Raw genomic sequence first — 25,046 nt, 5'->3', positions numbered from 1 at the left:
CACAACATGTAACTGACATACAGTGAGTTCTGTTTTTGGATATATGCTTTTATAATTTCTATAACTTGCTTGTCTTTTAACAGGACTTGTAAAACACATTTAGTAGTGCCATTCTTTTTCAAAATCACTGACACTTTTAGAGTTGGAAATAAGTTCCTTTTTCAAATCATTTTGTTCATTTTATTGTGGACTGTGCAATTTCATTCAGGTCATAGGTTTTCAATAGAAATGAAGGGACAGACTTACTTAGTAACCCTACCAAAAAGGTGCTCTATAGAAAGATTTTTCTATATTTCATTCGTTCATTCAGTGTTTATTTTTATTTTGGCAAGTGGTGAACCTGCTTCTTCTGCTTGATTCCGAGTGATGGCCTGCAGAAGGATACTTTTACATTGACAGCTCATGCTGAACACCGATGATAACTTGGCAGCAGAAATTCATAGTGGAATTATACTATGACACTGCATTTACTGAAAGTACACTATGAAAGAGTTTACTTGTACACTGCATTGTACAACACTTTTTCAATTCAAATTTATTTGTATAGCGCTTTTTACAATTGACATTGTCTCAAAGCAGTTTTACAGAACATAAACATAGAACCAAAGGTTATTATAAAGATTAATATAATACAAAAATTCAAGATTAACATTAGATATATTTAAATGTGTTTGTATTTATCCCCAATGAGCAAGTCTGAGGTGACTCAGGTGACTGTGGTGAGGAAAAACTCCCTTGAATTGTAAAAGAAGAAACCTTGAGAGGAACCAGACTCAAAGGGTAACCTCATCCTCATAGGGGTGACATGGAAGGTGTGATTATAAATATATAGTCTGATAAATGTTGTATTGATGAGGACTTTTTAGAGAACTCCTATGCTAGTAGACAACCCTGTAGTTTTAAGTCCTTTTTCTCGGGTTTGTTATAACTCAGACGAGCTCCTAATTGTTTTTACTGTATGCATACATTCAGAATCAAGTCATCAAGAAGCTTTCATTGTCATTTACACCATATATAGCTGTTGCAATACAGTCACAGTGAAATGAGACGTTTCTCCAGGATCATGGTGCTATATAAAACAAAGACAGAGCTATAAGGACTTAGTAAGTTAGTCCTAGATACATAAAGTGCATCAGTGCAACCTGGTGTAAACAGTGCAGGACAAAAGACAAGTAGACCGTTCAGGACAAAAGACAGTGCAAACAAAAAGACATTACACAATAAACAGAAACAACGGTGACCAGTGTAAATACTGTATCGTTCAACAATATTGCATGTGCAGAAATGCTGGAATTAACACATTAGTATTATAGCAGCAGTTAACTGAGATATTTTAAAGTATTACGCAAAACAGCAAACGGCTGAAATGTGAGGCAGCATGTGTAAAAAGGAAAAAAGTGTGCAAAAACAGCATGTAAACTGTTTGATGGATATATAACAGTTTCATGGATATATAACAGTCTGATGGATATATAACAGTCTGATGGATATATTAGTTTGATGGATAGATAACAGTCTGATGGATATATAACAGTTTGATGGATATATAACAGTCTGATGGATATATAACAATCTGATGGATATATAACAGTCTGATGGATATATAACAGTCTGATGGATAGATAACAGTCTGATGGATATATTACAGTTTGATGGATATATAACAGTCTGATGGATATATTACAGTTTGATGGATATATAACAATCTGATGGATATATAACAGTCTGATGGATATATAACAGTTTGATGGATATATAAAAGATTGATGGATATATAAAAGATTGATGGATATATCCATCTATCCATTTTCTGTACTGCTTATCCTATAGAATGGCCCCGGGGCCTGTGACAGGGGACTTTGGGTACAAGTCAGTGTACATCCTGGACAGGGTGCAAATACAAGGCAGGACATAATCTCACACACACTACAGGCACTTTAGAGACACCAGTCACCCTACCATGCATGTGTGTGACCTCAGAACAGCACACAACCGTTTACTTTCCAGAGGATTAATGGAAAACCAGGATAACTACACTCCACAGATATTTCTATACAGACACATGTAATTTGCTTTATGCTGCTTTTACAAAAGCAGTTATCAGAAGGGTAAAGAAACAAATACTGTCCAGATGTTTAGTGATATCAGCAGTTTTATTGTCCTTAGACTGACTTGACAGATTGGAATTTATATAAAAGTGTTTCATAACATCTCCTAATTGTGAGCAGTTAATAAAAAGCACATAAAGCTGTTGAAGTCTGGCTCCTCGGTTTAAACCTGAACTCCTACTTGTGTACGAGGCTTCAACGCGGTGCTCGACGTCACAAGCTACGCAATACAACTTCCGGTTTCTGAACCAGTTGTCAAAGCGGCGGCCATCTTGGCTCTTGTAAGCGTTCCGAATAAATAAAAAATAACGCTGTTGCGGACTAGTCTACGAATTCGTCACTAAAAGTAAGTACAGAATTAAATTTCCCTGACATGTTCGCGTTCTCTTGTTATCGTGTGTCGAGATTATATTAAGGTCATGAGGGGGTTTCCTCGGACCAATGATCGTTCTCATCCAATGGACGATTGTTTTGGAGGATGAATATAGGCGCCATTTCCCTCCTCGCTCTCTGAGGCGCTTATTGGTGGCTAGTGGAAAGGAGTGGAAGTGACTAGAAACTGTGAAACACGTTCCGCCATCTTGGCTCTTGGTGTCTATGGTATACGGTTGACGCGGTGGTCCGTGTTGAGCCGAAATGGCTTTAGTTTCTCAACTATCGAAGTCCTTAGAAACCTTGATTGGTGGAATCTAGTCCGAGGTTTGATTGGTCTGAAGGACAGATCCAAACGTAGTCTTTATTGGTTAGTATGCGTTTCAGGACTTTACAAACATTTAGGAAACTTGTGCATAGGATTAGTTGAGAGAGTTTGTCTGTGTTGCTCTCAGCTGAACCAACATAATATACAGTATGTTTGCGGCCTACTCATAACACCGAGCTTTGTCTCCAAACTTTCAACCGTTTCACAACTTTACATTCTGGGGTTTTTTTTTTAATCTAAATGTTACTTATAAATAATCTGCTTGTCGATTTTGTCTCCTGAGTCAAACAAAGCGTTTTTTTTTTTTTAAAGCTAGCTGTTGTTTGGTAAACAAGCTGCAGCTCATAGAGGAGCTCTGTGTGTTCACTGGGCAGGTTTACTGACTGATAAACTGTAAAAATCCCTGTTTCTCTTCTTCTCAGACGACCAGAAAGTCTCAAACTATCGAATAACAGTAACATAAGACATGTTAAAATGGAGTAAATACACACTGGAATGTTAAAGTCCTGTCATTTTTCCTTGAGAGAGTTTTTTTCTTGTAGCTTTGTAGCCAGGTCACATTAGTAAGTGTGGACTAATGACTTGACCCCATGAAATATAAGTTACATTTTATTAGTAGTACGAATAATTGTTGAAATGATGCTTTTTTTTGAGTCTCTGTGTGCTTTTTGTTTTTCGTAAATTCAGTACTAAGTTAAATGTTAAAATGTTCTAGTTCATATGTGAATGGGGCTCATTATGGTGTTCTTCATGAAGTCCTGCTTGATAAAGCCTCATTTAAAGCAAATCTCGGTTTGCTCTGAGCAAACAAGCTCAAAAGAAGTGATCACGAGACCCGGAATACAGAATGGAGACCTTTTTAAAGTTAGAGGAGTGTATAAAAGTGTGAAAGGATATCAACGGTAAAAAGAAAGAAATGTAAAAGACGTGAGCAAACGTACGTAACAGCAAAAATCCAAGACAAGATATCCACTGGATTAAAGTCCACGTTCTTGAACCATTCAGAACGTTTCACTCTTAAAATCTTTAAATATCTCTGATGTTGTTGTGATGATAAATCATATCTGTAGCATTATGTATGTATCACTCACATTTTAAATGGCTTTATTTTGAATTAAGGGTAAGCAAACATTAGTGCTGATTTCTTATAGAGATCAGCAGTCATTAGGACCCTTGTATCTTAAAATAACAGCCCTGGAAATAATCTGCGACAGTGATAACAGGCTCACATTAAAATGTTGGTGAGTCAGAGTTGAAACCACACAGTCCTGCACTTAGGCTGCAATGTCTGATAACAGTAGGTGTTGCTGTAACACAGGAAGTGACATTTCTATTAAATGTCACTTCCTGTGTTACAGGACATTTCTATTAAATGTCTCCATGAAGGAAATGTATTCAGCAGCCATGTTGTTTATTTTAGTGTAACTAGTAAGACAATCGGGTCACATCTGAAGTAATAAAAATCTGTTTGCTTTTATGTTACAGTTGTTGTCTTTGCAGTTTAGAGCGAGTTGAGTATTGTAGGACTCGGCGACGCTTCCTACGCTGAGGTTTGTTTAAGGTTGGGGTTGAACAGGAGCCTCCCACCTGTATAAGTCTAACTGTAATGAGCTAATGAGTCTGCACAGTTTGTGACCTTTTAAAGATTCCAGCTCTCATTTTACAAATGAACACGTCGTTCTGTGTCTCGCTCTCGCTGTGTCTCGCTCTCGCTGTGTCTCGCTCTCGCTGTGTCTCGCTCTCGCTGTGTCTCGCTCTCGCTGTGTCTCGCTCTCGCTGTGTCTCGCTCTCGCTGTGTCTCGCTCTCGCTGTGTCTCGCTCTCGCTGTGTCTCGCTCTCGCTGTGTCTCGCTGTGTCTGTCTCGCTCTCGCTGTCTCTGTAAATGCCAGAGATTCACAGTAGCATGGTGCTTGTGTTGTTTGAAAATTGTTGACTTCTTTCCACATATTAGACGCAGTCTTTAACCCAATAATGCATGCTAGTTGTCACTATCCAGAGTTAATGGTCAGTGTGCTCTCTTTACAGTACAGTCTCACAGGTTAGTGTCAGTCCCAGTTCCACGCGGTCCCAGATAAAATGGGAGGGTTGTGTCAGGAAAGGCATCAGGCATGAAACCTGTGCCAAAATCAGATGTGCAAATCAGACGATCCACTATGGTGACCTCGAACAGGGAGAATGAACACCATATTCTGATGTTCAGGATTTACATATAATAAAATCGCAAAATAAAGTTAATGTTTTTGTTTTAAACTTTAATTGTTGGTGGGTTTTTACAATTATGGTATTTGGCAGGTGCTCATATTCAGCTATGAACCTTCTTTAAATAAATACATCCTGATTCAGATTGGTGACTGTTTTTATTTTAAATAACCGAGTTATTCATTTCACATTAGTGAACTCTTTGGTTTCCTGTGTAACCATTGAGAGCATCCCACATCCCACGCATTATCGTTATCATCATCAACAGCACTAGCTCTGAAATTTGCACCAGAAACATGAAGCACATCAATAGAAGCATGAGAGATTTATTTTGCACTCTTAGTTATGGTTAGAAGACTCCTTAGACAGTGCAGAAAATATGTTCTACTGAGAACTGTTACTGGTCACACCACTGTGTGATTTTAATGGATGATCTGTGAGGAAGTTTTCTGTGTTGTTGTAATACAGGATCTAGTTCCCAGTGACTTTACACCCTGACTCACTTGACCAGTTTTTTTCAGGTGCTTAATGCTCATCAGAGTGCATTAGCAGTATATTTAAAGTATATTTGCAGAAATACTTGATAAAATGTGTTGAGGGGTCACGTTTTCTCGTTGGTGAAGTGCAGGTCTGTGAATAAAAAGGGTTGTGAGTTCGATTCCTACATCCACCAAGCTGCTACAGTTGGGCCCCTGAGCAAGGCCCTTAACCTTCAATTGCTCAGTTGTATAAGAGTGAGATAAAATGTAAGTTGCTCTGGATAAATGCTGTAAATGTTAATATATGAATATCCACGATGCACTGTTTATACTGTGCCTGTCAGCCTGCATTTCTTCACCAAAGGTAATCTTAATATCTGGCAAATACGCTTCAGTGCAGAAGTGTAAAGCAGCTCTAAGTGGACGAGTTTAAATGTGATGAAGCATTTGCTCTTTTTTGCATAACATAGTTAAGAATCATGCTTCGGTTAAACAAATTATTATCTCTTCTGCTACACTGAGGTGTAATCATTCACTAGTCTTTTGTATCCCGTTACCACACAGACAAACATTAACACTTTGCCTGACTATAGTTCAGGTGAGAAAATCATAATGTAGCTGGATTACTGTCAGTAAAAGCTCCAGTGTGCTGCCTGGTGCTGTGTGTTGGTTGTTTCAGAAACACAACACATTTTGCTAAAAAGTGATGGCTGACATAATACAAGTAAAAAGTCATGAAGGTGTATAAGGTCATTATCCTCTTGTACCAATGTCCTAATGGGGCAGATTGTGTGTGCTTCATCTTTGGGCTATGTTGCACAGAGAAAACATTACTGTCTGACTAGCATCTTATTGTGCTTGGGTCCATCACTGTCTCCACATTCTGTACTTGCACCTGACTGAGGAAACATTGTCTGCCCCTCGACAGATGTTTTTAGTTCTGCAGGCGCCGAGATTCAGAACAAGTAGCTTGAGCTTGAATTACAGCTTCAAGGTGCATTGCATCACCGTGAAGAGCATTATGATTAAACACACACACACCAAATGAGAAACTCTGGATGTTAAAGCTACTCGTCCACCAGCCCGACCCCCAAATCTGCTTGTCCCACTTGTAGTGATTTGTCCACTAATTCTCTTCCTCACGGAGCAGCAGATATTCACTGGAACAACAGGGATAACCTTGAGGTCTTTCCGCCATTTCAGGCTTGTTTAAAATGCCTCCATCTTCTCTATCAACAATACACCTCTGTTCTGGTCATCTTGTCAGATTTTTTTTTATTTTTAAATTTATTTTACTGCTGTAATTTTAAGAAAATGCAAATTACTATGTTTTGACATAAATATATTTTTCCTTGTCCTCTGTTCCGTAAAGCTCTCTTGAAGTGGTGTATTGTGTCGTGTAAATCAGTAACATGCTTTCCATGAAATGAGCTGCTTGACTTTTAATAGAAAGACAGCAGTTGAAATAACCTTTGTTATACAAGTTGTTTTCTAATATTACCTACATAACAAGATTGAAATAAACCCACAGACTGAACAGTCATTAGCTTTATTTTTCTTGCTGATTGTCTTCTTGGTTGTGTATCTATTTCCCGAAGATGTGTTTGCATATGACGGATTTTGTCAGCATATTTGGCCTGTTCACCTTAAGGTCACCTCTAACCGCTCTGTTTCCTGTGAACCGTGTTCTCTTTATTGATTGTTTCTGTGCTGCTTACAATTTCATGTCATGTTAAACGGCATCAATGAATTGCACTTTCTATAGAGCTTCAGTGCACAGATGTCCTTGCGTGCCTGTGTGACGGCTTATCTGCCCTGTGTGACATTCCACTTTAAATCATCCGGCGACGGCATGCGGCAGCCACTCTGATGCGCCTCAGAGCCAACCGGTGGTCTCTGGGTGATTTACGTCACCGGCCGACCAGCCAGTGTGTGAGTCAGAGGGGCGGGATCTAGAGACATTTTGTTTGACATTGTAAATAAGCAAGGCACAGTTGTTGGTGAGAAGCCAGTTGTTCCCTCCAGCTCCGTCCAGCTCCAGCAGGAGACGAGATCAGCACAGAAGGGTTGTGAAGCTAGTGGACAGAGACCCTCCTCCACCTTCGCCGTGTCCGTCTTTTTTCCACTCCGTCCTTTTGTCTGTTGTTTTCTCGCTGTTCCTTTTTTTCCTTCCCTGACCCCTACCCCACTTCTCAAGGTAACTTAAAACAGGAAGTTGACTCTCTGTGAAAAGGGGTGGAGCAGAAATAGGCTGAGGAATGGGAGGGCGGGCGCTTGGGCGGTCGGAGGGTGGAATTACACAGCCTGAGGACGGTCAGCTGAGCCAGTGGAAGAGAAAAAGGGCTCCATGGGATTTGAAGAGAAGAGAAGAAAAGGGTGGGATCTGGAGGAGAGGCGGGCCATAAGTATCACGTAGCAGGCTAGATTGCTTACTTTCAAGTGTTAAAGGGAAAGCGGGCAGGAGATTTTTTGTCCAGCACTTGCTATACTGATCTACAGTCTCTCTCCTCCCGTCTCTCACTTTCTCTGCTGTTTTCTCTCTGACTTCACATTGAAGCAGGGGTCAACTGAAAGACAAACAGAAGCGTGGCCAGGCACAGACAGACTGAAGGCTGTAGGTGCTTTTAGTGGAGTCAGAGGAGGAATGGAAGGGGGCTGTGTATTTAGGGAAGGGGGGGTAGGAGTTGATGGGGTAGTGAAAGCGGAGGGGGTTTTGAAAAGGGGGGTTGTTGCTTTCCTCTCTGCTTTGGGATCAGCGTGCAATGCCGACTGTCTGCCCAACACACAGCCTTTGTTTGCTCCCAGGACAGAGCCTGTGGACAAGAGAGTTTCTCTGTCCAGCTCTAAAAGAAACTGGGATCTTCCTCCTGGCTGCAGTGCACTATGAAGGGCACAAGGTAAGTGTGACATCTGTGTTTGGGCAGCGGTCCCACAAACCAACCTGTGTTTGTTGTCTGTTACTCTAACTCTGTGTTCATTTGAAATGGGATGCTTTCTCTGTCCTACACCGTGCTGTTCTCCTCCTCCTCCTTTTGCCCTCTTGCTTTGTTTCTTTGGTTTTTATATTTATATTAACATGGATCATGGAATATCTAAATAAAAATTCAACTTGAAGGTGTTGTATTGTTGACATTTATTTTTCTTTACATACTTCTTTTACCAAAAATGTCATAGTGTCAGAATTGTTTGGTTTGGTTGTTTGGACATGTTAACAACGTCAGTAGAAATGTCTTTTGTGTTTCTTTTGCGTTTTGAACGGTGGGAAGATGATGATTGTGTTTGTGAACAAAAGTCCTGCTTCACCTTCAAGGCCCAGTCCTTCATGGCTTGTTTACACTTTACTGACAGTGATGTAGAGCAGAGGGCAAATATGCTGGTAGTGTCTAGGGGACAAACTTGAGATGGTCCCATGATGAGGTTTAGAGTTGGTTTGTGGGAGCTACTTGTCTTTTCCTTCTTTCTCATGTTTCAACAACTCCACTGAGGTACTTTTCTCTCGTTTAGTGCGTGCTAAACGAATCTGAGATCCATTCCGATTTCTGTTCTCCTTCTAATTGAAAGTTTCCACTGGTACCTCAGATAGTAGAGTCCTGATGGGTGGGGGGTGGTGCGTATAGACTAAAAATAGCTCCAAGTTACTGCCAAATCCCACTGCAATTTGTTGTTTGCATGAGACTTGAATATCATTTAAACCACTCACTGCTCCATTGGCAATATGGAACCAAAAAAGTGATGGAGAACACGAGCTTCGGACTGTAGAGCGTCACGCGTGCTGTCGATCCATCCAAAGGTGACCTTTTGCACATTCTATCTGATGACCCAGGCACTTTAAACTTAGGACAATGCTTTTTTTCAGATTGAAAATGAATCTGCCAAGTGAACGCACCGTTTTCTCTGGGGCTAGCATTAGCTTTTTGTACCCGTCTGTGCTAGTGGGGCCTGTTGGCGTATGAAGGTCACAAGAATGTGAGAGCGGCTCGCACAGTCACTCAGTCAGCAGGGAGAGCGTGAGACTGAGAGGACAGTACATGCCTCACAGACCATCACACAAGAGAGAGTCTTTCAGCATCAGCACGCTCTCTGGAGACACCGGCACGCAAATTGTCTTCTCGGGTTTAACACAGGGTCAGCAAGAGCTAGAGCAGGAGGTCTCTGTTCCCCTCTCTCTTTCTTCTCTGCTACTGTATCTCCCGCATTTTTTCATCCCTCCCTACCTTACTCATTTTTCCCTCCCTCTCTCCTCTATTCAATGACCTTGAGAGATCAGTAACCGCTTCCTGGAGTTTGTATGAGGCTGAATAAAGGACATGTTTAGCAGCAGTGAGCTATAGGTGCACTGTGATCATTCATAGGTCATACAGAGCAGCTCTGTCGGCTGTTATCCCGTCCCCCCTGTCTTTAGCTTTCAAAACAAGCAGAAGGTTATTAGCTGGTTAATTTGTAATTCGTCGTAGCGTGTTGCTTGTCGCTCTTTGTCGGGGTTGATGATTAACCAGTAACCGTGGCAGCTGTCCCCGATTGTCCGCTGTGTGAGAATGTCTCAGTGGTTACTGAATCCTCAATACATAGCTAAATATCACTAGACTTGTGTGTTTAGTATCCTTGAGATGACCTTTTAATAACATGGGAACTTCTGTGAGAAAAGGCACTTGCCTGTGCCTGTAGCATTGAAATTCATGCCCTGTTTATTTTGAGATGCATTAAGTTTTCAAATCTAGCAGTTGGCGTAGTCAAGGACGTCTCGGGAACGCTTGACAGAGGGAATCTCTTTACCATGTCGTGTTATTCATAAATGGTTCAATCCATGTTAAAAGTCTGCTAATTCAATTGCAAAGACATACTTTTCTAAACACACACCATCCCTTTGTTCCAAATTGTTCCGTGCCCATTTCTCTGTACCACACCCCCCCCTCCCCGTGCCTTTAGCATTTAGATGTCAGATAAGGTTGTGTTACTCGTTTATATCTGCTCTCATCAGTGCTCTATTTTCAAGGAATGAGGGCGGGGAGGAGAAAGACATGAAATGATAACATGATCTAGAGATCACTGGTAGTAAAATCCTCCCCCTCACTCATTTTTAGTGCATGTTATAGTTCAGGTTATTTCGTGATTAATTACATTCTTTGCGTTAAGTTACAAGTGACCGAGTCCGTCCTCTAAACACAGATCATCCAATCATAGCTTAGCAAATGCACCTAGGCAAGGGCACCTTGGACAAACCTTCATGTCCCAGATGTTTGGTGGCAGGGGGAAGGGTTGAAAGACTGTTATGTTATTAAGACTTCAAATGCTTCCGTGGCCCGGAGCCAAGAAATCAAACCTGGTGGTGCATTCAGGATGGGAGGAATGGTGTACTGTCTTGCGCTGGTCAATCACACAAAACTAGCGAGGTCTCGTATGCGGAAGTGAGTCGTAACTCTTTCCTCCGAGTGTGTTCTGCTGCCCTGTAATGCGACACGATCAGCAGCCTGAAAAGATGCGCTAGGCTTCGGTGTCATGTGTCTCGAATGGAAGCACGGGTTTGTCTTCAACCTCCCTGTAGCTGTGTGACAGAGGAGAGACAGCTGACATTTTGGATGTCTTGCTCTGGAAATTTCTGGTGGTAAATCTTTACCTGGGACGCAGAATATTCCACACGACTTGTTCGATTAAGAAGCGTTTCAGACGTAGCAACAGTAACCTTGGGGTGGGGCTTGGTGAAGGATCAATCCGGTGGGGCGTTTGTAAAGTTAAAGTTGTTTTAATAAGGTGCTGTTGACATTAGTCTTGGACTTTAGACATAACAACAGGAGTCGCAGTGTAAATCAGTGACTGTTTTTTCTTTAATACACACAAAACCATGTTCACTCCACTCATAGCCTGGCTATTTGTACAAGCAGAATTTTAAGACTGTGCATTTTCAGTCATTTTAGTATTTTGCCTGACTGTAGTTGTTAGCATGTCTGATGTCTTGGTTCTATCTTCAGTTTTACCGCACATGTCTGATTTAGTATTCATTAGTATAATTAAACATTCCTAAATGGAAAAACTTTGTGTGGTCACATAATGCACTAGTGTTTGTGCAGTCCATCATTTGAAACTTGGAAAGTGCAGTCATTTGGCCGGGAGCAGAGTTTCTCGTCGTGTTTGAGTCAGCACAATAGGCACATGCTTTTCTCAGGGCTCTCGAGAGGCTTGGAGTTGCATCTGCTCGCGACCTGCTCCATCAAACATCAAACGAGTTACGCAAAAAGGAACATGCTCTGTATGTCCTCCTGTGTAACACCTGAAGCAGCTGCCATTATAATAGAGCTAATTAAGTGCGCCGTATTTCAGTCCACCATTTCACCCCAAGCAGCTCTGGGAGGTGTGAAATGGAGGCGCACACCTTTACTGAGGTACTAGCAAGAGCTGCGGTGCCACCTGCACGAAACAGGCTGGGGCTAGCAGAAAAGATCCTGCTGATTCAGCTTGTGCAGGCAACATTGACTTTTCGAGAGTCGGAAAAGCAGTAGACGCTGCCAGTGAGGCAGGCGCACAGGTCAGGAGAAATCCAACACCACCACTGCCCTGTTTGCTGAAGGGCAAGAGCAGTCAATGTCTGCGAGTACAAAAAATGCAGACAGTTCAGTTATTTGTTTACCAGTGAAGAAAGCAGGTCCAGGGTTCTGTATATTAAACCCTGGTGGCTTTTGAGACCGTCATGTACATGCGTATGATGTAAATATGCATCTGCATTCATTTGGTTTACGATAGACCAAGAAGCAGCCTGTTGTTGGTGGGTCATTTATCATGTCATAAGAATAAAAGGTTGACATGGCTACGAGTTAAAAAGCCAGCCTGGCTATGCTGATGCATCACTCCTTAAATGGAAGATTTGCTGTTTTAATTTGCTGCCCCACTTCTTGGGCCTTTTGACAGTAATCCTGCTGTTACTGTGTAGTAATTAGCTTGCTAGTTATTTAAACGGTGTTAAGTGAATCATCTAATTATTATTTCTTATCTGTGGCTAGGACTAAGAATCAGCCGTCCCTATACAGAGACGGAGCGACTGTAACAAGACCAAAGCCAGATGCTGTTTTTATTGTTTCTTAAATTAACCTTGGCAAAACTAATCAAATGCAAACAGCGCATTTCTGTCCAAGGCAATTTCTTTTTTGCCCCCCTCTATTAAATTGATACCAAACGATACTTCAGATCCATTAGCATTAATGCAGTGTTCTATTTTTTTTTTTTTTATCACACTTTCAACTCTAAAAAAGAGACATGGCCGTATTTCATGCAGCCAGGCCTAAGTCAATACACATGATTTATTTATCGGAATTGTTTCTGCTCTAATGCTATTGATCTGTATTCTCATTTTAAAAGCAATAGATTTTGTGAGCAAGTACATAGTTATTGGTCTCTGTTGAAAGCCCTTTTGTGCTTATCCTCTCGTTTGTAATAATGTATGCAAGGGTGTCCTGCTGCATTTGACCCACATCATGATGCCACACACAAGTCTGATTGCTCCTCTGACTAAACCCTTAGCACTTTGTCTTGATCTTGGATTATAGCTGTGTTGCACAGAGCCTAGTTGTCTTTACTTTGGCTTATGCGCCAGTGGCACCCCACCCAGCTATTTTTGTCTTTCTTTTTTTCTGCCAGAGTGGTTAAAGGGAAAAAGTGTGAGCAGCGCTGCGTTCCCCAGAAGCACAAGCTCAGGCAGGTTGGCTGAACTTGTGAGCAGAATTCCTCTCATGCCGTAGTAACCTGCCAGCTACACTCTCCTGGCCTCAGCCTGATAACCCAGGCCCACTCGTTTCACAAGTGTGTGTGTCAGTGTGTATATGGGTGATTTCTTGCGATACACATAGAGCTGCCTGTTCAGAGTGCCACATATGGTCCAAACCTCAGAAACAATGTAGACTCCAGGGATTCCAGTTTGTGGAAGAAGTTTGGAGTGGTGTTGCTCCTCTTCTGTACTCTGCTGCTGTATGGCACAATGAATAAACATGGAAGAACTTTCAGATGAGAATGGACTTATAATTTATAAAGCTTATAATTTGTTTTCTTTTTAGTCTAATTACAGTTTTATTTGCAATGTCAGAGGCCTTAATGTTTTGTTTCTCTGATGTCTTTTTTTTTGTTTTTTTTTTGTTTAGAAGGTCTGGAGATGTCAGGAGACTCCTTCGGAGCCGCTGGAACAGATGCCCAGCAGAACCTGCAGTCCTTCTGGCCCAGGGTCATGGAAGAGATCAGGAACCTCACTGTGGTATAAAATTCGTAAACAGTTTCATGATCTCTCTAATTAAATGGGTGAAAGCATGAGAATACTCATAAGAGTTGCTCAGAATAGAAGAAGCAGCGTGTGATAATAGAAGCGTTAAGTGGACCGAACAGTAAGCTATTGTGAGTCACAGGTTTTCTTAGCGGGGTATAAAATTATGATTATTGTAGGTGTAAGAATTTAAACGGAAGTAAATGAAGTCATTTTTTATAACCATCGGTTGGTTATAAACCATCAAATAACATTTTATAGGAGCAATGAAATGTTGTGGAATCAGGCAAACTGGAAACTGTTTATTTGTACTTCTTACTTACAGAGGATTATTTTGGAAGGTTTGCAAGTCTACAGTAGAAAAGAAAATAATGCAATAAGACAAAATCGTTACAATCCTGCATCTCATCATTTACATTCTTATTACCTTACATATAATCACATCATAACTGGGTACACCGCTACATTCTGGAAGCTGTAATAATCGACTCACTTCCAAAAAACCATCGCAATTCAGTGAAATAAATATGAAATGATTGTTACCTGATTGGCTGAAATTCAGAGACGACTACATGGTTCTATAAGTTGACGGTGAATAAACAGAGAAGAAAATGCAATAAAGACAAACCGTACGTCACACCGTTTAGTGTCAGCAGGTAAACAATAAAATAAACGTTAAATCAAGCACAATATACAGCTTTTTAAACTAAATACACAACGTTTGTAGTATTTTACAGTCTTATTTAAAACCCACATGAATATATGCTCCTGCTGCTCAGGTGGAAAGTGAAATTCTATAAACAGAGGCGTTGTTTGTGCTACATGTTTCCCTCATTGTGTAAATTAGCATCCAGATCAGTGGATATTTACTTTGATATCTGTAATTTGCTTAAATGTAAATGAACCTGCTTTGACACATTCCCGCTCGGTTTCAGAAGGATTTTCGCGTGCAGGAGCTTCCACTTGCTCGCATCAAGAAAATCATGAAGTTGGATGAGGATGTGAAGGTAAGAGTGACAGGATCGGTGATCAAGCTTGCACCGTTGTCACATTCACTCACCTAAATCATGTCCTTCTCATTGCCTGCCTTCTCCCGTTCACTTGGAATAGTGTGAATAAGAGAAAGGCCGTTCATTCTTTGTTCTTTCATTTAAATTTAATCTCTCGGCCATCTTGTCTCATTTGACCTCTTCTGTTGGACAGTTGAGTGCACAGTTTGTGGCATGAGCAGTACACTGTTTGTATTTAAAGGTAGTCCTGTGTGGGAAGCATGCATTCGTGTAGAGTGGTGTTCACACACTTAAAATAAACTAGAGCTTAGAGTGGGAAGAAGGTTAAACTGGAACAGAAAGCCAAGGCAATTAAGAGCTCAGCGTCACTGACATGAGAAAAGACCTTGGGACACACTGTGGTTCAGCCTTACTTTGTGTGTGTGTGTGTGTGTGTGTGTGTGTGTGTGTGTGTGTGTGTGTGTGTGTGTGTGTGTGTGTGTGTGTGTGGCCATGAGAATTTGTGTACGTGTGCCTGTGATTGCATACCCTTTAACCCTCTCCATGCCAACACACTGTAGATGATCAGTGCAGAGGCTCCAGTGCTTTTTGCCAAAGCAGCTCAGATCTTCATCACAGAGCTCACTTTGAGAGCGTGGATACACACCGAGGACAACAAACGGCGCACACTACAGGTGAAAATGCTGATCTTTAAACTCTCCTCTGATCCTACCATCACCGATTGGCTTTTGATAATTACCAAGTCAGGGCTTTTTCTTGTCATAATACCACTATGACCCTTGTGGCCAAATTGGGGGGGAAACCTGTTACATGAACCTTCAGTTTCTTTACATATTAACACTTTTATGTACATCTCTCTGTATCACAGATGTGACAGATTTTTATTTTGGATGGAGCATTAGATTTGAGTCCTATTTGACTGCAATTCTACAATATTAAATATAAACTTTAAATACAATGTTTCTCAACAAGATATATTCGTGAGACACAAAAAAACATAGTAAATTGATATATTATGACGTCTAGAACTAATTCTGTATCTCTTGGATAGATTGATACCTTTTGCATTAGGAGTGGTAGAATTTAGATTTAGGCAGAACCTGTAACATCAAGCGCAACACCGCAGAGTATGTAAATTTTGTCATGTGTTGACTCCTGTTGCTAAGGCGGTGTGTTTGCTGCACTGGCCTTTGTGAAGGCCTAGCGTCAATCAGGGTCACCCTGACAACGCTCATCACTAGAACAACTGTGAGGATATGACCCTTAGCCACCAAATATTAATCACAAGGCTAAAAATAGCTGCTGATGTGAGGGGTGACAGTGGGGAGGTGGTCCTGACAGCACAGTATCCTGCGGAAAGTACCACATGGATTAGTGGTGGGGTTGGACCGTTACAGACATGAAGCTGAAAAATCTTCAGATTATTACTAGTCATACTGTATGTCTGTGTCTCTTCAGTTATATTTTTTTTGCATAATTTCTACAAAAAAATTAACTATTTTTGATCAACATTCTATACACGATACTATCGTCACAAATTTCAATACTGCCTTGATCAGTGTTTTTAAAGTGTGTTTATTTCATTCTGTTTTTTTTTTCCTCTCTTTTTTTTGTCTTTCCCAGAGGAATGACATAGCCATGGCGATCACCAAGTTTGACCAGTTTGACTTCCTCATTGACATTGTCCCAAGAGATGACCTTAAGCCACCCAAACGACAGGTGGGAACCCATGACAAGAGTTTATTACTGACGTTAAAGATGTAAAATCCTCAAAGATACCAAGTGACAACTTTGTGATCCTGAGGAAGAGGAGAACTGTGCGACACCACTCCTGGGGGCTTGGAGGTGCTGTAAACATCCTTGACTGGAAGCTGGGGGTAAGACCAGTCAAGGCTTTCAGTCGGATGTTTGCAGCATCCTGCTACCACTGAACGTCCACTCCATCACCGCCACAAATACTAAATGACCACAATGTCCTCCAGGTCACAACACACACCCTGCTATAAGAGCCTCTCGACATGTTTCTCCAGGATACACCTCCACTACGGCAGCACTATCGCAGCGCTCACAGGCCAAAGCTTGCTATTGTATGTCTGATTAGCATGGCTGATGTTATCAGACGGTTCCTGGTGCCGCTGTCATGTTTGTGTGTGAGCAGGTGTGTAAACATCCTACACTCTCAGCTGTGACATTACAAAGCTGGGAGAGGGATGTTTACGCTCTTTCTCACAAATTATTCTTCGCTTTCTCATTAAAAACCCGACTTCTTTTTATAAAATGTATAACTACCTTTTGGATTATTTCAAATGACACATTCAGTATTCATATTATTTATATGTTCGGTCATTAAAAACTGTATTGACTCCAAAGTACGCATCTACAACTGACCATTCTTAGCTCAAAGAGTTCTTTAACATGAAAACAGTGAATATTTCCAATTACACCTTTTTTTATTTAATTATTTTTAAGATTTAACTTGGTTCTCAGGGGTATTTTGATGTAGATTTAACACACATACATGTGATTAAGATTTATTGTGTAGAAAAAGTGGATTTCTCCTAATGTCAGTAACCTTTCTACGCATTCCACGTCATCCCATGATTTGATTGACCAGTAGTGACTGTTGTCATTTTCCCCACATACAAACTGACGTTTAAAATAGTAATAAAATTAAATAAATGTATTCCCATGTTTTAAAAAAATGTATAAAAATTGTTAAATTCCTTAATACGTTTTTGATTTGTAAAGTAAACAAACTAAAGTATTGCTTGATATGATGACAGTTGACGCAGGTCAAGTTAGAGAAATCAAGCCTAGTGCAACTGCTGTCAGTTCACAGCATGAACTCTCGCATTACTCTACCGAGCCCTTTACTATTAATTATTTATTCAAGGTCAGCCTCTAGTATTACAGTGTTGAAATATTTTATGGAGATGTAACCTAGTGATAGGCTTTATCCTATGTGTGTGTGCGTGTGTGTATGTAGGAGGAGGTGCGTCAGTCGGTCGCCTCGACAGAACCGGTGCAGTACTACTTCACGCTGGCGCAGCAACCCGGTGCTGTACAGGTGCAGGGGCAGCAGCAAGGCCAGCAGGTGGCTGCACCCGCCACCGCTGCCACCACCCTCCAACCAGGCCAAATCATCATCGCCCAGCCTCAGCAGGGCCAGGTAAAACATACACACAGTGCAACCGTTCCCTTCCTGTATACACAATCAACAATAACCTTCACCTTGACACAAACAAAATACAGTCACATTTGCACTGGGGTCATATGTTTGTTTTAACATTAATGACACTGGATGATATTTGAACTCTCTAGTTACACATGAGCAGGTGGAGTGGAAAACATTCAGGACGTTGTTCCTTATTAGCAGCTCTTTCAATCACTGTGGCATTTCACAGTTTGCCATTGTGTATATCCTATAGCTCAGACAGACATACTAGTACCTGAAACTTTACCATACTAGTAGCTGGTACACACACACACACACACACCAAAGCCTCACACTTGAGCTCACTCCACTTTGATTACTTGATCCACACTTTAAAAGAGGATGCCGAGCGGTGTCATTCACACTTTCCTATCAAATGAGAAGTGCAGAACTCAGTCACCCTCTCATCCACCACAGTGTAACATCATTCCGGTCTCAGAATGTGAACTCGCTGCCCCTTCTGCTGTCGCTTTCTCTCTTTATTCTCTTTAGACTTATACACTTTCTTTTTGGCTCTGTATCTGAATCTCTCTCTCACACACACACACACACACATTCACTCTTTCTCTCTTCCCTATTCTCACTTACACAGAGCTTTTTCCCCTCAGACACTTTGGTGATCCTTTTCACATCTTTTGGTCTCCTGTTCTCTTTCAGTCCTTGTCATTAACCTAATTCAGTTCTATTCACTCACTACTCATCTTCCTCACTGTTTGTTTGAACTTTCGCCTTGTGCCCTCTTGATCTCCTTCGCTTTATTCAGGATCTTTTCTACACACTTTCTCTCACACTCTGCTCTATTTCTCAGTGCTGAACCTTATTCTGTGTGTAAGGATCAGTGCTGTTTCAGCATGCCTGCTATTCGCTGAGCAGTCAGAGATGTGAGCAATGCTTTCACGGCAGAAAAAAGTATGCATAAGTGAGGTCAACCAACTATAATCTCTCAGGATTTCAATTAATGTCTGAAATAAACAAAATGAATAAAAGAATCTGTTTATGTGAGCTGACTGGACTGTTGCTCTAGCTTTGACCATGAGGATGGAGAAAGAGAGATACCATGCTTTGTTCTGTGTTATTGCTACCACCCACCACCAAGCTTGCAGTCTCACTGCAATTGTGACAAGTGCACCACTTTTAATCACAATTGCTGTTTTCAGGCCATTATTCATCAGCTTACAAATGACATTTTCTTTTTCTTTTTTTTCTCTCATGTTGTTCCCAATGTCTATGAAGCTATGCTTCAACATATTTTTTTTGTTCCCGGCATTTTATGCTCTGTGTCACTTACCATTTGCTTTGCATGTGCTTATTGCTTGATCAAGCTTTTCTGTCTCACTGTCCATCTCTCTCTCTCTCTCTCTCTCTCCCTCTCTATTCCTCCTGCCATGTGTTCATCCTTAGGTGTTGCAGGGGACCACCATGCAGCAGCTACAGCAGGTGCAGGTAGCTCAGTCACAGGCTACCCCGATCACGGTAAACAATTCAGACCCCAAACTGCACCTTATATGTAGCACCTGTAGCAAAGGTCATGCTGCTTGCCTTCTTATTAAACTGTGTAGCTTATTATTTGGGATTATATGGATGCATTGATCTGATAAAGTGTATCGGTCTGATATTGATCTGAAATGCTGGGTTGGTATCAGATTGGATTTGATGCATTTCATATATTTTGATGTATTTTCATGGCCCATGGATATCACCTAATACTTTATCTCAAATTGAAAATCGTTTTTTTGTGCCATCAGTAATCCAATCATGTTATCACATCAGTGGAAGCCAAAAAAAAAAAAAGTGTGATCAGAGTAATCAGGACAGGATTCTCCAAGACCTGAAGTGTTCCCACTGTACATATCTGTATCCATAGTTCATCTCCTTTTCACTGAGGGAGGTCGTGGCAGGCAGATAATGCCAGACTGCTGAATAAATTGCTCGTGTGTATTGGGTGTCCTTCCTTGAAGACTTGGCTGATCGCCTTTCATGGTTAGGTGATTTACTACCCAGGTTTCTCTGCTTGCTGCAAGAGCTCGGAGGTCACAGACTTACCGCACTCCTCTTTCTTAGTCCTTGGATCAGTTTCATGTAGTTCCCTGAGGGCTGTCTAGAACATGGGGCGATGTGAAGTATGTTGTAAGCTTTAGTATCACTGCTGAAAGAAAACCACCAGACAGGTATAGGGTGCTCTTGCACAGGGTAAAACTTTATTTGTTCAGACCTTTAACACTTCTCTCTCTACCTCGCTTCTTCCTTCTCTCTCCCTTTCTTACAGAGCGCTCCAGTGACCATGCAGGTGGGTGAGGGCCAGCAGGTACAGATAGTGCAGGCGGCTGCACAGGGCCAGGCTCAGGGCCAGGCGGCACAACCAGCCGGTCAGACCATGCAGGTCATGCAGCAAATCATCACCAACACAGGAGAAATTCAGCAGATCCCTGTAAGAACTGCACCAGTATCCCTACGTCATTAAGGATGTGGTGTTATAGCATCTCTAATCACTTTGCCTATATCCAGTCCTAAAATTAAATCGCTTTTGCAAAAGGTTAGAAAAGGAAATGTGAAATCATTTTGTGACTCTCTTATGTGCTGATATGTGAATATTCTTGCCACTCTAGCTACTTGTTATGCTGCATATTTTTAGCGGAATTTTAATACTAAAAATTACAATAAGTTTGAAGCGACCAGTTTGTCAGTGGACATGTTTAGGGTACATGGAAATATATCTGAATTTGAAACAAAAAAACTTAATTGTTGTATATTAGCCTAGAATTTTACAAGGCAGATGTATATTATGCTAGAATCCCACATGGCACGACCGTATATTAGCTCAGAGTTCTACGATGGTCCATGTATTGGTCTAGAAGCTATGATGCAGGTTAACTCGGGGTGCCTATTGTCTCCTCCTTGTGGTGGTGTTACCACAGGTGCAGCTGAATGCTGGAGGCCTGCAGTACATTCGTCTGGCTCAGCCAGTTTCAGGAGCACAAGTCGTTCAAGGACAAATACAGACCCTCGCCACCAACGCTCAGCAGGTAAAACACATGAGACCCTTTAATGAAATAATCTGCTTATAGAACCGCAGTAGTAAATCTCAGAATCGTTGCTGCTGTTATTATTCCTGTGCTTGATTTCTATGATTTGTAACACTTCTGATAATTGAACTGGACAGTCCGTTTTTGCAGTGTCATCCTCTGCAGGGACATGATGTACATGATGTGCTCTGTTGGCAGGTATCACAGACAGAAGTGCAACAAGGACAACAGCAGTTCAACCAGTTCACTGATGGTCAGGTAAGGTTCAGAGTCACACGTTACACTAATTCACTCTTCACCATGGTCTATTTAGTATTACTACTTGTGTTTTTATTTGCTAATGAGTAGCAAGGCAATGTTCTGCTGCATCTGCTTTCTCTTTGCTTGCTTTTTCACTTTAATGAAATTCCTACTTCTCATTTCAAATATTTATTAGTTTTTTAGTACTAATCATTTCAAGTGAAGGGCAAAAGCAGTAGCAAGCAAGGAGAAAAGCTAAGGATGCTCTAATTATAGTGAGAACAGCAAATACTCTCACTTGGAGATGCATACACATAGCACTTATGTTCTTAAATGCCATTTCTTGTGGATGGAGACGTCACAGTACAGACTGTTCCAAACTGTAAGGGTGTGGACAGTGATGGTGATTAATACAAGGAGACAGAATATCAGAGTCTTTCTGTTTAAGGCCTGGTACATCAGCGACAGGGATTTCAAAGGAATCCTAATACTAACTGGAATGCTGTGAATAGATTTGGGGATTAATGTGATTCACAATTCAAAAAGGGTCAAAAATAATGCTTCCTGAGCTACCTTCAATTCCCCAGAAACAGCATTAATCCTGTTTACAGTACTAAGTTTAGAAAGATAAGACATCCAGTCATTAAAGGTTAAAACCATGTTTGAATTGATTAAGCTACTGAGGTTATTCCATTTTATTGACAAATAGCCTGCAAGTGCCTTTCCCACTCATTTCTAGTTCCTACGTGCTTGCAGTACTTCATTTGCCTTCAAGACTTTGTGTCTCTGCTGTTTTATTATCGAGATGCAACAAACGTCTGTTGCTTTATGTATCCTCTCTCTCTCTTATCCCTGCAGCAGTTGTATCAGATCCAGCAGGTGACGATGCCAGCAGGTCAGGAGCTCACTCAGCCTATGTTCATCCAATCAACGAGCCAGACAGCTGATGGCCAGGTCAGCACGCAGGTCAGCGCTGACTGATGCGCCTCACTTCCTCCTTGACGCCCAGGCACTGACTGCGCTGTAACCACACTGTTCCAGACCAGCTCGATCAGAGGGATCCCTACCATACCACTATCAATACCCACACACGGCACCATTCTATTATCATATGCAACACCAACAAGGCTAACTGCTCTAACTACACTCAGCCGTAGAGCTTTAATGCAACCGTTTCTTCTTCTTGACTGCAGTTTTTAAAAAGAACGATACACATGATCACACTGTGGCAGAAATATATTTAGCTTTTGCCACAGCCAGGGTTATCCTGGTAAGTTTAGTTCACACTGCTCCCACCACACTGTCTGGCAACACACATCATGACCCTATTTTCCTGTCTTCAGCCAACCGACGCATTATTCTAAATGCATTTTCCTTAACATTACAAAGCTTCAGTGTTTTTCCAGACTGTGTGGTAGGAACATTGTGTTTAAAGCTGAGATGATGTGGTTATACAATCACATAACACTATCTAATCCGAATGTTTGGCCCCAAATGATCTTTGTTCAGTTCTCAGTACAAAGACTCCAAATGCTCCAGTCTTCCCTGCAGTGTACTTAGAGCATGTATAGGTGACATTGGTCTGATTGATGTGTGAAGACTCCACTGCCTTGTACAAGGCCTGGGGAATCCTGCCTCTGAGCTCTGTGTGGTTCTGAAAGAAAAAAAAAAACTGTCCTGGCTCGAGTTTCTTTTAAGCCCTGATTTGTCAAACATGTTGTCTTGTATACAATTCAAAACTTAATGCTAAAGCCATAATCTAAACATTCTGTACATGTTGATCTCTGTAGTTTGTATGATAACTCAAATTCATTTTTAATCGTATTAGTTAATTGTATAGATCTGCAACTTGAACATGTGATATTGTTGAAAGGGCTTCTTACTGTTGGATTTTCTACATGCAATGTGTGAGTGTGTGTGGGAGAGAGAGTGTGTGTGTGTGTGTGTGTGTGGGAGAGAGAGAGGGGGTGTGTGGGAGAAAGTATGAGGGTGTGTGTGGGAGAGAGTGAGGGGGTGTGTGTGGGAGAGAGTGAGGGGGTGTGTGTGTGGGAGAGAGTGAGGGGGTGTGTGTGGGAGAGAGTGAGGGGGTGTGTGTGTGGGAGAGAGAGGGGGGGGATGTGTGGGAGAGAGTGGGGGGGGGAGAGTGAGGGGGGTGGGTGTGTGGGAGAGTGTGTGTGTGTGTGTGTGTGTGTGTGTGTGTGTGTGCATGGTTGGGTTGATAGTATGTAAGAGTGTAATGGTTTGTGTATCTGTTGTTTGATATTGTGCATTAAAATCCCTCTTTGGACCAGACATGAAACCTTTTTTTCTTCTCCTTCTCTCTGTGTTCTTTATACTCAATTTAATGCTAGTGGTGATAAATTGTTGTCTTCCTTTAATTCTCAAGTAATTACAGTTCTCAGCATGGTATGTAATCTACAGGTAGATTTGTCTTTAAAAAGTCTGACTTGTGTGAAAATCAAATTCAATTCTGAAATGCACAAAAAGTTCACTGTAGTCAAAGCAAATTCTGTTCTCTGGAGATTCATTCTGTTTGTTTAATACAGGTGCTCTTTATCCTTCCCCTCCACACGGTGGTGCACTTCCCTTGTATTTATATCACTTGTATTTTCTCAGTACTGCCAGGCTACTACAGAATGAAGAACTGAATCCCACTGAATCCCAAGTTAAACACTTTCAGACTCCCTTCTGTCAGTGACCTAAAGCCTAAAAAGTGCACCTGATTGAAACGGTCTGATTTTTATACCTCACACCTCACTATAATTCAGTACATTCGAAACTGCAAGCCTTCAGTTCATTCATAAGTGGCTTGTTATTGGTCAGATCTGTAGGGTGTGTTCAGTATATACCATTTATTTAGAACTTCTTTTATTTCTAATATTAACATTACATTAAATACTGTACACTTTTACTTTTTGGGATGTTAATTTTTCATATTTCAGTAACATTTACAAAAAATAAACTTAAGGTTATACATGTGTGTGTGTACTACACATTATATATTAGTGTTCAACAGTCTTCATCTGCAGTGGCTTTTACAGTAATGATGTTTGTGATGATCATGAACCTGAACAGTTTTATTCTATTTAAATATTACGCATGCTTTATATTGTCCTGTTTGATTATGAGAGGAATAAGGCCTTACATTTGAGGAAGTTCGAGTTGTGTGCTCTTCTGAATTCTAAAAACATGTTCCAAATTTTATTAGAATGTAATAATGAAGCATAATTTGTACGTTACATGTTATGTTATATAACACGTCTGGTGTTCCTGTCATTACTGGTTATAACAGCTGTGTACAGCTGTTCAGTCATCAGCCTCTCTTGTTGTCCGAAGCTTATCTTCGTACTGAGAGAAAAGGTAGTATAACATTCACAAAGAACTCCCACCTAAGACTTAAATAAATAATAAATAAATGTCTGGTAACAGAAAGTTCATCATATTAATGGTTATACATTTTTATCTAAAAGCACATTTTTAAGATGGTGAGTTTTTCATTAGGCTTATTACTGTTTCATTTGTTAGCTGCAGAATTACAAAAACAAGCACATTAACATGAACACGATTCGAGTTTCAGCCTGAACTGTCAAAGCCGTGCTGAAAATGAATCAACAACTTCTGACCAATCAGATTAGAGAATTCAACAGCGTTGTAATTTTCAGCACCACTTGTGCAATTGGTGATGCACACAGTTTGTATATTTCTTTTAAAATATTCTGAACAGATTATATTTCATTTTAAACATTATACTGAATTTTTGATAATGAAAAAAAATTTGAAAGTTCTTTAATTGACTGATTAAATGGGTTCCTTAAGGGTTCTCTGGGAGGTTTA

At 40.9% G+C, this 25,046-nt stretch overlaps 1 protein-coding gene across 6 annotated transcripts; it reads left to right on the top strand.

The window, feature by feature from the left end:
• Positions 1-2,323: 2,323 nt before the first annotated feature.
• nfyc (nuclear transcription factor Y, gamma) lies at positions 2,324-23,180 on the top strand. Of its 6 annotated transcripts, XM_060857445.1 has the most exons (12): positions 7,380-7,683; positions 8,292-8,383; positions 13,610-13,719; positions 14,661-14,732; positions 15,296-15,409; positions 16,359-16,454; positions 17,722-17,904; positions 19,351-19,422; positions 20,216-20,377; positions 20,865-20,972; positions 21,171-21,230; positions 22,071-23,180. In XM_060857445.1, the coding sequence occupies exons 3-12, from the start codon at positions 13,621-13,623 to the stop codon at positions 22,191-22,193; spliced, it is 1,089 nt and encodes a 362-aa protein (XP_060713428.1). In that variant the 5' UTR covers positions 7,380-7,683; positions 8,292-8,383; positions 13,610-13,620; the 3' UTR covers positions 22,194-23,180. The 6 variants fall into 6 exon arrangements, with proteins under 6 accessions (XP_060713429.1, XP_060713426.1, XP_060713431.1 ...); XM_060857446.1 differs by lacking the exons at positions 7,380-7,683; positions 8,292-8,383 and adding an exon at positions 2,324-2,454 and having other exon boundaries at positions 14,664-14,732; XM_060857443.1 differs by lacking the exons at positions 7,380-7,683; positions 8,292-8,383 and adding an exon at positions 2,324-2,454.
• The last annotated feature ends 1,866 nt before the right edge of the window (positions 23,181-25,046 follow it).

This window comes from Tachysurus vachellii, chromosome 21 (genome assembly GCF_030014155.1).
Source record: "Tachysurus vachellii isolate PV-2020 chromosome 21, HZAU_Pvac_v1, whole genome shotgun sequence".
Classification (NCBI taxonomy): Eukaryota; Metazoa; Chordata; class Actinopteri; order Siluriformes; family Bagridae; genus Tachysurus; species Tachysurus vachellii.
Note: the sequence above shows the minus strand (reverse complement) of the source record. Positions and strands in the feature narration are given on the sequence as shown.

What these genes read in the sequence shown, in the direction of transcription:
- nfyc (XM_060857443.1), top strand. Translation starts at nt 13,621, where the DNA reads ATGTCAGGAGACTCCTTCGGAGCCGCTGGAACAGATGCCCAGCAGAAC. An exon ending in AGATCAGGAACCTCACTGTG is followed by an intron (nt 13,720 to 14,660) that starts GTATAAAATTCG and finishes GCTCGGTTTCAG; the next exon opens with AAGGATTTTCGCGTGCAGGA. An exon ending in CCCAGCCTCAGCAGGGCCAG is followed by an intron (nt 17,905 to 19,350) that starts GTAAAACATACA and finishes GTTCATCCTTAG; the next exon opens with GTGTTGCAGGGGACCACCAT.